The sequence below is a fragment of the Mustela erminea genome, chromosome 1 (genome assembly GCF_009829155.1).
Source record: "Mustela erminea isolate mMusErm1 chromosome 1, mMusErm1.Pri, whole genome shotgun sequence".
Lineage (NCBI taxonomy): Eukaryota > Metazoa > Chordata > Mammalia > Carnivora > Mustelidae > Mustela > Mustela erminea.
The window spans coordinates 217,125,703-217,136,499 of NC_045614.1; the positions used below are offsets into that span (position 1 = coordinate 217,125,703).

General features: G+C 54.1%; 1 protein-coding gene across 5 annotated transcripts in view; it reads left to right on the forward strand.

Moving 5' to 3' along the window:
• The window catches only part of UBASH3A (ubiquitin associated and SH3 domain containing A), a 43,906-nt gene that overhangs the window by 17,401 nt on the left and 15,708 nt on the right, over nucleotides 1-10,797 (forward strand). For all 5 annotated transcript variants that reach the window (XR_004288798.1, XR_004288799.1, XR_004288800.1 and 2 more), the window contains exons 7-10: nucleotides 1,434-1,560; nucleotides 5,960-6,059; nucleotides 8,795-8,917; nucleotides 10,365-10,457. Coding sequence is in view for 2 of the 5 variants with exons in the window: in XM_032356035.1 (XP_032211926.1) it covers nucleotides 1,434-1,560; nucleotides 5,960-6,059; nucleotides 8,795-8,917; nucleotides 10,365-10,457 (443 nt within the window). In the remaining 3 variants the exon portion in view is untranslated. The remainder of the gene's footprint in view (nucleotides 1-1,433; nucleotides 1,561-5,959; nucleotides 6,060-8,794; nucleotides 8,918-10,364; nucleotides 10,458-10,797) is intronic.

Here is a 10,797-nt window from a genome sequence, read left to right on the forward strand (position 1 = left end):
TTGTTTCCATATCTTGGCTACTGTAAATACTTCTGCTGTAACCATCAGGGTGCATGGGCCCTTTGAATCAGAATTTTTGTATCCTTTGGTTAAATATTTAGTAGTATAATTGCTGGATGGTAGGGTAGTTTAATTTTTAACATCTTGAGGAGCCTCCATACTGTTCTCCAGACTGGCTATACCAGTTTGCATTCCCACCGACAGTGCACAAGGGTTCCCCTGTCTCTACACCCTCATCAACACTTGTTTCTTGTGTTTGATTTTAGCCATCTTGACAAGTGTGAGGCGGTATCTCATTGTAGTTTGGATTTGCATTCCCCTGATGATGAGTGATGTTGAACATCTTTTCATGTGTCTGTTGGCCATCTGGATATCTTCTTTGAAGAAATGTCTGTTCATGTCTTCTGCCCATTTTTCATTGGATTATTTGTGTTTTGGGTGTTGATTGTAGATTATTTTAAAATAGAATTTATAAAGATGTCTCCCCTTTTATAAAATGAGTTTCCCCTGGGGAACTTGGCCATTTGCTTATTCTTAGAGGATGTAAGTGACCGTTCACTCTCCTCTTCTGGCCCTTCCCCCATTCCTTCCAGACACACTCGATGCCCCTCATGTCCCGGAGTTCACCTGACTCTGCTTAGCTGTCATCTTCTCCCTCCATCCCCCCCAGTCCCCTAAATGTGTGCCCACCTCATGGCATCTTTCTTGGTTCCTTGGACAAGTGGCAATTTCCTCATCACCCGCAACTTCTCGGGTCCCGTTTTACCCACCATCCTCCTAAATCAGCCACTCCTTTCCTATGTGTTTCCCATTCCTGTGTCCCTGCCACACCTATCTTCACACCTTTGCTATTTTAGAAGGTGAATCTATGTAGATATGTGCCCTGGTTTGCCTGGGCCACGTGCCACATCCGCCAGCCTGGGGGCTTAAACAACTGACATCTCTCCTCTCACAGTCGCAGGCTGCAAGTCCAAGGTCAGGGTGTGGGCAGGGCTGGTCTCCAGAGGCCTCTCTCCTTGGCGTGCAGACGGCCACCTTCCTGATGGTCGTCATGGTCTTTCCTCTGGGCCAGCATCCTTGGTGATTCTCCATACTTCCTTGTCTCCTCTTATGAAATAGAATTGGGCTACCCTACTTGGCCTCATTTTACCTTATTTACTTCTTTAAAAACCCTGTTTCCAATAGAGTCATACTCTGAGATGAGGGGGGTCAGGACTATAAATGTTGAGGGGACGCAGTTCAACCCACAAGGGGATTTACTCGGGATTTGTTTTGTGCTGAGCCCTGGGCTCTTTGAACACCCGGTTGTGTTTCATGCTTGACCTTCCCTGCCCATCCTGTGATGCACGGACCCATGCACATGCATGACCAGATGCAGACAGCTGCCTGCCCGTGTCTTCGTGGCAAGAGCATACTTGTTTCTTCTCCCGCAGGACTTACACCTTCAGCCTGGCCATGGACCTGATGTCCAGAAAGGACAGTGAGGCCAGCAGCCGGCGAAACGGGGAAGCCCACCCTTCACAGACATCAAGGGACATCAGCAGCATCCAAGCTTTACAGGTGACAGAATTCTCTGTTTTATAAGATGAGCGAAGGGAAGCTACACTTTCTATTAACTCCATGGTAGTCTTGGGCCCTCGGTACAGCTACAGCCCCGGGTGTCTCTGCAACACACTCTGCCCTGTAGTGCAGAGACATTGGCCGTGCTAATCCATCCACCCTGGGGCAGAGGCGTGGACCCGCCATACCGTGAGCCAGGTTGTGAGCTCCTGAAAGCAGCCTTCTGGATGTCGCAGGAACACACAGCACATGTCTATAACTCAGTGGGTCATGGTGCCAGAACAAGGGGCAGGGAAGATGTGGGGACACAGCCCTGCCCAGAATCCCAGACTCTTATGCCAATTGTTTCATCAGCACGCTGTGTGGCCCTGAAGAAGTCACCTGCCCCAGGGCGCCAAAGATGGGGGTCTTTCAAGTCAGTACTGGGGGAGAAAAGGGGGCTGGTCCTTGGTAACTCGGAAGGCAGGCAGCCACATGGCCAGGCTCTGGGGCACAGCAGGGACACATGAGCCCTGCCACCTGTGTGGGGCATGTCCAGGAGGAAAGGCTACCTGCAGGGCCTCCATGAAGCAGACAGCCCCTCCCCCAAAGCAAACAAGTGACATGGTGTCCCTGGCGCCATCTGGGTGGTGGGCAGCCTGGCCTTCCGGCTCCTTACACAGGAACCCCCAGGGGAGCAGGGCAACTCCTGCAACTAGCCCTTGACCCTTTCCCACCTCAGGGGAGATGCCTCTCTGACCACGTCGTTTCCGAAGGGGTCCCTCCACGCCCTGGGTCCCGTGCCCCCACAGCACATGAGGATTTCAGCGTAGCCACCTCCAACTGCATGGGAGATGTTAGTCCCCATTTCACGGACTGAAGACTGAGACTCATGTAGGGTAGGAAGCTTGCAGGGGATAATCAGGCACCTAAGCATCCCGGAACTTTGTTGTTTGGGAGGATCACATGGGGCCAGGTACCCACCGCAGGCCAGGCCCTCGGTGCTGAGAGTCTGTCCCTCCACAGAGTGCAGGGCCACGATGTCTGGCTCATCCCTGTGTCCTCGGCACCTGGCTCAGGGCCTGGCTTGCAAGTCTCATTGGGTGAATCACAGAATGACCTACTGAACGCCCTAATCAGAACTCATGATCCAATCGCCCTACATCCAAAACTCACCCTCCTTCCCCAAGAAGCCACCCGCCCACCAGGCTGGAGTGCGCTGGGTCCAGACAAGGGCTGAGCACCAGACGCTGACCCCAGGAAGGCCACAGAGCGTCCCCGTCAGACAGGTCTTCAGTTGGAGGGAACACCCCAGGCCGAACGGCTGCCAGGCCGAAGCCAGAGACAGACAAAAACAAGGCTTCCCGGCCCAGACTGCCCAGACTCTGGAAGGCACAGCAGAGGCTAGACTGGGCCCCTTAGTGGGGTGCAGGAGAGCAGGCACGGACTGGGATGGGGTTCCCTGAGGCCATGCCCCCCTTTCCAGATGGAGGACGGGAAGCTGCAATGGAAGGGTCAGCTCATAGCTCGGCCTACATCCGAACTCACTGCAACTTTAAATGGGTGAAAACCTCACAGATCCCCCCCCCCGGAGGCCGGCCCTTCTCGCCTGGTCTGAGCTCACCCTTCCCTGTAGAGGAAAAAAAGATTGTGGTACCAGCTTCAATACGCAGACACTAGTGGGCTGAAAACTGGCCCCCCAAAATAGGAGGCCCCGGTTCCTAGAACCTGTGAGTGTTCTCTTATGAGGAAGAAGCATCTTTGCCCAAAGGCTGAGCTAAAGGTCTTGATGGGGAATAACCCATGTGCCCTAAATCCAATCACAGCTGCCCCTAGGAGAGACAAGCACGGTGTCTGATCCACCGGGAAGAGGAGAGACCACAGACACAGAGAGGAGGAGGCCCCGTGAGTGTCGGGGCAGGCTGGAGTGTCTCAGCCAAGGTCAAGGACTGCTGGGGCCCCAGGAGCAGAGAGAGACAGGAAGGATCCCTCCCTCAAAGCTCAGAGGCAGCGGCCCTGCTGACACCATGATTTTGCAATCCTAGCCTCCAAACTCCATGACTGCATGGTTTTTGCTTGAAGTCCCAGGTGGTGATGCTTTGCTACAGGAGCCCTGGGACCTCTCACATTTAAAGAGGCAATGCGGTCCTGGTGTCCCCGAGGCCCCAGGAGGGAGGCCTTTCCAGTCCCCAAGGACCTTGCCTTTTATCTCAATATTCCTGTCTCAAAGCTCTGCATTTCAAAGTTCAAATGCTCTCAGCTCCTTGCGGAAGAGAATGCTCTAAGTTCAGAACCTCCACCCGATGCATCAGTACTGACAATGGAAATCGTCAGGAAGCAGATTCAAGCTGGGAGCCCATGTGTGTCCTGCAATCTGCCTGCAGGTCAGCCCTTGACAGGGGCAGGGGCTAAGCTATGGTAAAATTCATTCCCCTGGGGAAAGGCAACCTGGCGCCCGTAGGCATCAGCTGCCCTTCACGACTGCAAGACAATGAGGCAAACTTCCCTTTGGGGCTCTGTCCGTCAAGGTGCATTCGTCCCCAGCACCGCCGAGCTGCACACTGTAGGAAGACACCGTCATAATCTTTCCTTTGCCTTGATCCTGTGTCCATTGCGGAGAACTGGCCCCAAGGCACCAAGAATCTGCACATGGAGATTTGGAAGTTTCCACAGGCTCACACATATTTTCGTGCACACATCCGAGTGCAGTTAGACCATGTACATCTCCTAGAGGGCTGTGGACTCCTCAAGAGACGGGAGGGTCTGGCAGGAGCTTCCTGGGATGCTGGCCCAACAAACCCTGGGAGGCGGGTGACCTTGGTGCCCACCCTCCTTCTCAGCATTTCCTCGCTGCTTCCCAACACATGGTCCCACTTCAGGTCCCACCTGCCAACGAGCTCAGAGAAGTGTTGGAGGAAGCAGGCGGCGGGGCCAGGCCCTCCCGGCTCCGCCCTGTGAGCAGAATCAAACCAGAAAGGGAATGGTCAGGAGCACTGGCTGAGTCCGGAGGTCTTGCTGCCCCCACAGGGGCTGGGGGTCAACATATCTGCATTTTCCCCTCTAGATTTTAGGGGAAGTCAGAGCAGGGCTGGGGCTCACGAGGGACTCCACGCTGAGGAAGGCCACGTCTTACCACCTCCCTTCCTTACGCCGCCCAGTGGCAAAAACACACAAAGTACCAGCTCTTCACTTTCAGGCTAAGCCCAGCCTCAAAGAGCTGTAGAGGCCAAAGACAGGGAGAGGGAGCAAATGCTCTACTTAGGGAGAAGGAGCTGGGCAGGGGCGAGCAGACCGGCGGCTAGAGCTGCCTCCTACCCAGATGCCCCTTCCAGCTGTCCCTGATGAGGTTGGTCCAGCCATCCCTGGTTACCGGAACCCATCCATGCCGGTGACCTTGGCCTGTCCGTCTTGGTGACCTTGGCCCGTCCATCCCTGTGACCTTGGCTCCAGGGATGACCAAGTTCCATGTCCAACCTGAAGTCCCCCCAGCCCACCTCCCATGGCACATACTGTCAGTTCTGTATCCCAACCTCTTCTATGACTCGTCTTTCCATGTCTGTCCCTTGGTACCCGTGAGAGCCGAAGCTCCCTTACTGGGGAGTCTGTGACTCCCAAGTTCTGACAGGCATGTTGCCAGTATGCTGGGCCCCCAGGATACTAACAATAGTATCTATATAGAAAGAAAATATGTAATATCTATTATATGATAATGTGTGGATATAAAAAATGTCCTAAGAAGTAACTATGGAGGGATGCTCTGGTCTGAATGTTTGTGTCCCCCCCAAATTCATGTTGAAATCCCAAGCACCAATGTACTAGCATTAGGAGGTGGGGACTCTGAGAGGTGGGTTGGTCAGGAGGGTGGAACCCCCATGATGGGATTAGTGCCCTTCTGCAAGGGGCCCCACAGACTCCCTTGCCCCTTCTACCCTATGAGGATCCAACAAGAAGTTGGCCCAGAAGAGGGCCCTCGCCCAAGCATGTAGGCACCCTGATCTCAGATTTCCAGGCTTCAGAACTGTAAGAAATAGATGTCTGTTGGTTATGAGCCCCCAGGCTGTGGCGTCCTGTTACAGCTTCCCGGAAGGACTAGGACAGGAGTAAGGACTTGGAAGACATGGAAAGGTAGGAAAGTTGACGTGCTCTGTATGGTATGGGCTGTTCCTACTGCTTTTCATCTCCTTGGTAGTGTTATAATGCCCAGGAAATAAAAAGTTGCTAGAAATTGAAGAGATTTCTACCTGCAATTCCTAACCTTCTTTCATTGCAATGATTTTGGTGAAATGGGCTGTAGCCACTGAGGCAGGAAGAAAGAGGTCCGTTTTCTAGGCCCCCGTGGGATGGCAGGGAGAGGTGTCCACAGAGAAAGTCTAAGAATGCAGATGTAAAAATGCATGTGTCTTTCCTTCCATCATCTCAGGCCACGATAGCGAGAAGGAGTGTTTTGGTGGTGCGCCATGGGGAGAGAGTGGACCAAATCTTCGGGAAGTCGTGGCTACAGCAGTGCTCCACTCCGGATGGTAGGTAGCATCCTGACAGAATCGAAGCCCAGAAAGAAGGTAGAGCTAACAAATGGCATCCCTCCTCAACCTCCTGAGGCCGTTCTCCTGTGGTACCGTTCTTGAGAGCGACTGTGCAGAGATAGTATGTGTGGGAGGGGTGCCCCCTCCATCTTTCTTGGTGGGACGTATACTCATACCCTGAGTGTGCTCGCTGTCTGGGAGTATCTTACCTCACGTGCTGTGTGGGAGGTGGAGGAATGGCTGCCAACAGTAAGCAATCTGCTGGTGTGACCCGTGGATGGTCGTCTTTCTTCTGGACGCACACGTGCTAGTTGGCCGGTGAGCAGCATTGACTCGAGAGGATTGAGGTCTCTGTGCTGTGCGGTCTCTGAACCCTCAGCTGCTGGAACAACCCTATCTCACAGGCTCGTTGCTGTATCTCTCTGAGCGACTCTTCACTGCTGTGGTCATTTCCCTACAATGTTTAACTGTGCTGCTCAACGGACAGATGTATTTTGAACATGCATCTTGCGTACCCCAAGGTCACCCCCCAGAACGCCAAGAACTAAGGACAGGGCTTGTAAATGCAGCCCACCCACTAACAGTCTCTACTAGTGACCCGCATCTGTACCCACGCACACCCCTTAACGGAAAGCCCAGCACGTCATGATTTCAAAGCCACAGATAACTGTGTAAATGAAGATATTGAATGAACCTAGGTTCACAGTACCTGGGCTAGCTAAGCTCTTTTGGAATTCCTCCCGGAGCCCAGCAGGCTGAGAAGAGGGGGAAATGCTTGGGGAAAACCATTGGTAGATGACCAGCACACACCGGGAAAATTCTGAGCAGATTACATCATGACCGAACATACCTGCAGGACCCATGGAAGGGATGTGGCGGTTGTCTCTATCAAACAAGATGGATCAGAGACCCCGGCGAGAAACCACAGGATGGTCAGTGGCTGTGGATAGGTTGGCATTCACACCAGCAGTTAGAAGAAACGTTCTTATAAGACCACAATGACTGAGACCACGGACTGAAATGGCCCCTGACGTCAGTGTGCGAGTGGCGGTGTTGGTGTGAGGACCAGCCCAAGCCAACCAGCTCCAAAACCAGGGACCGGACATCATGGAAAGAGGAAAGATATTGGTCATCCAAACAAAAGCCAGGTCACCTACAGGGGAAAGGGCTTTAAAGGTGCTGGAGAGCCCCAGTCAGAAGGAGGCTCCTCGTGGTTCTTTGCACTAGGCAGAGTGGCCCTGCAGTGAATACTGATGGTCTTATTTGTCCAAATTCTGCATATCATGCTACAATGGGGTGTCTGGGGGAGCGAGCGGTCAGCCTCTCCTCTGACCCTTCTCATTCAGCTCACTTCTGGGCCAAATTCCCACACCTCATGCAGCCCCTCGTTTCTCAATGCTGTTGGCCAGGTCACCCCCACATCTGAAAGGTTCTTCAGCACCAGAACCTAACGTTGCACCAGAGCCTTGTCTTCTTCTGAGCTCTGCTCCCCACCTCGCACAGACAGAGCATCAACAAGGACAAGGGACCGATGCGGAAGCAGGTCGACCTTTTGTGATCACAGATGCCTTTGAGAAGACAACACAGTCAGTGGATCTTCTCTTGGAAAAAACGAAAACCAAAAAAACAAATTCTGCTTTTCCCAGTGAATACAACATGTATTTTGGTATTTAAAGAAAGCCTTTCTTCAAACAATGTCTCTGCCAATGGATATTCCAGCGAGGGAACTTTCAGGAAAATCGTGCACGGAACTGGAAAACCAAGGCATTGAAAGCAGCAGGCTGCCTCCCTTGTTTGTGAAGGGCTGGGAGGCTGTGAGCAGGGCTGGGCTGGCACGCTCCGGCAGAGCATGTGACAGGCCCTGCCCCCAATGTACAGCAGGTTTCAGGAAAGGCAGCTTGGCTGTGGGAACTTGCTGGCAGCCGGGAGGTTTGAGGCTGCTTGGGAGAACGTGAGGGCTGGACATGGCGCCATGCTCTCTGCAGGAATGATGGATAATTCAGTACGAGATGCGTCCCGCCACTTGGACTCTTACCCTGAGCCAGGCCCTGGACCCAGGCGATATCGCCGAGACTCCCTGTAACAACTCTATCACTTCCCCCTTTTACTAATAAGGCAGATTAAGTCCATTGCCTCTAATCACACAGTTAGCAATCCGTGGGGGCAGGGTTTGCACCAGACTGTCAGGTCGCAGAGCTCAAGGTCGAACTCTTCACAGTCTCTACACAGAGGGTGGGAGGAGTCCCCGCAGGTCCTCCTGATTTCCAGGTGCACCCCAGCAATCGGCTGACTAATGCAGAATGCAAGAGCACGCAGCCGTGGGTCCTCCACCCCCGGAGACAATATAGCACACTGCCGGCTATGGGGACACGCAGAATCTCACCTCTGTAATTGGTGCCAACTTGGGATCCCCATCAAGTTAAGCTCAGCCAGGAATGGAGACACTCCATTCTTAGTCAGGAAAATTGCGTGACTGAACCTTTGTGAGAGGTCATCAGGGGACAAAGAGGGTCTCACGTTTCCTGAGGTGAAAACCTGTGTTTTCTGTATTTGAGGAAATGCGTGTGGCAACTTCTCTCCAATGGAATCCACATCACAGAGCCCATTCCAGAAAAAACACAGCTGGTGACGATTTAAGGGATAACCCCGCTTCCAATACAGGTCTCTGTCTTGGGGGTTTTAAGGATGCGCTAAGTTGGGGACCTGAACGCCTGGTGCTATTCTTGCTTCAGGGAAATACTACCGGCCGGACCTCAACTTCCCTTACAGTCTGCCCAGAAGGAGAAACGGAATCAAAGACTTTGAGAACGACCCGCCCTTATCATCGTGTGGAATATTCCAGTCCAGGATGGCAGGTACGTGTGGGGACAGTTGCCGTGATCACAGCAGCCATTATCACTGAGCCCTCGGTACACGCCCTCTCCGCTGAGGAGGACGCTGAGGCAGGGCTCCGTCGGCCACATAACCAAGTGCCGACACGGAGTGACTTCTCCAACAGGGACGCGTTCTCTCTCGGTTCTGGAAGCCAGAAGTCCGAGAAGCCAGAAGTCTGAGTTCCTCCTGCGGCCATGAGGGCATCTGCTCCAGGCCCGTCCCCGTGGCGCATAGACACATCCCTCTGTCCCCACTGTCTCTGTGTCCAAACTCCCCCTTTTACAAGGACACCGGTCAGAATGAACTAGACCCCCCCGCCAACAACCCCATCGTGCCTTGGCCACGGTTATGAAGGCACCATGCCCGAGGAGGGTCACACTCAAGGACCTGGGGGTCGGGACCCCAGCATATGATTTGGGGGACACAGGCCAGCCTGTGACACCTTCCTCTGTAGCCTCACTGGCCTTGGCACTGTGCATATATCCTACTGAAAAGACCCCTTCTTTCCCAAGGACCAGGCTGTCTGGTTTTGTGAGAGACAACATGACTCCCAGGCTTGTCCTCCCACGAGCCTCGGGCAGCGTTGAGTTCCCCGTTGCTGCAGCAACGCGACCTTGAAACCGCACCCTCCTGCCAGCTCACGGTTCCCTGAGGCTGGGTTCTCTGCTCAGGATCTCACAGCCCGAAAGCCAGGTGTCCGCCGGGATAAGTGCCCATTGGGGGCCTCTCGGAAGCAATTCCAGTTTCTCCCAAAAGGCTGTTGGGGGGATTCTGTTCCCTGCGGTTGGAGGACTGAAGCCCTCATTCTCTTGCTGGCTATCTGCCAAGGTCCGTGCTCGGCTCCCACGCCCCCAACATTCCCTGCCGTGTGGTCCTCTCCATCTCTGAAGCCAGCAGTAGGAATCGCTTGCATGTCGAATCCCAGGACGAGAGAGAGAGAGAGAGAGAGAGAGAGAGCGCGAGCGCAGGGGGGAAGTGGGACCGAGGGAGAGGGAGAGGGAAAAACCGCAGCAGGCTCTGTGTTCAGTGTGGAGCCCGATGTGGGTGGGGATCGATCTCACAGCCCCGAGATCACCACCTGAGCAGAAACCAAGAGTCAGACCTTAACTGACTGAGCCCCTCAGGCACTCGAATCCCCATCCCTCTGAATCTCTCTGACTCTTTTCTCCGACAGCTGGAGACAAATCTCTGCTTTTAAAGGGCTCTCCTGAATAGGTCAGGCCCACCTGACCCCCTTCTGCCGCGTGACACAGCACAGTCCCAGGAGGGCCACTTCATGTCCCCACGGCTTCCAGCCACACTCAAGGGGGTGATACAGGCGTGTGCCCCAGGGGTGGGGCCCCTGAAGACCCTGCCTCCCTCAGGTACTGAGCCACCCATCGGAGCCCACAGTTACGAGGAGGCATTTCTGCACCTGCTGTTTTCCAGGGGAAGCACTACTGGACAGTGGCATCAGAGTGACCGCCGCCTTCACCTCCCCGGCCCTCCGCTGTGTGCAGACAGCCAGACACATCCTGGAAGGTGGGTGAGACCCGCAGGGAGGTGCTGCTGTAGCCCTGCCCTCAGGGCTGTTCTCCAAGGGGAGACGGAAGTGGGCAGGGCAAGAATTGGGTGAGGGGCGGTGAATGGCCACGGAAGTCGTAAGATGGTCATGGAGCAGCCCTCTAAGAGCATTAACACGCACTGAGACCCCACATTTCTGAAATGCCAGGATTGTAACTGAGTGCCAGGAACCTGTCATCACGCTGTCCACCTTCACCCTACGTCCACCACATGTTAAAAAAAAAGTCTGAGAAGGAACGTTCAGAAACCCAGAGAGCTGAGAATGACCATGGTCCCTTCTGAGCTCAAGCCCAGGACT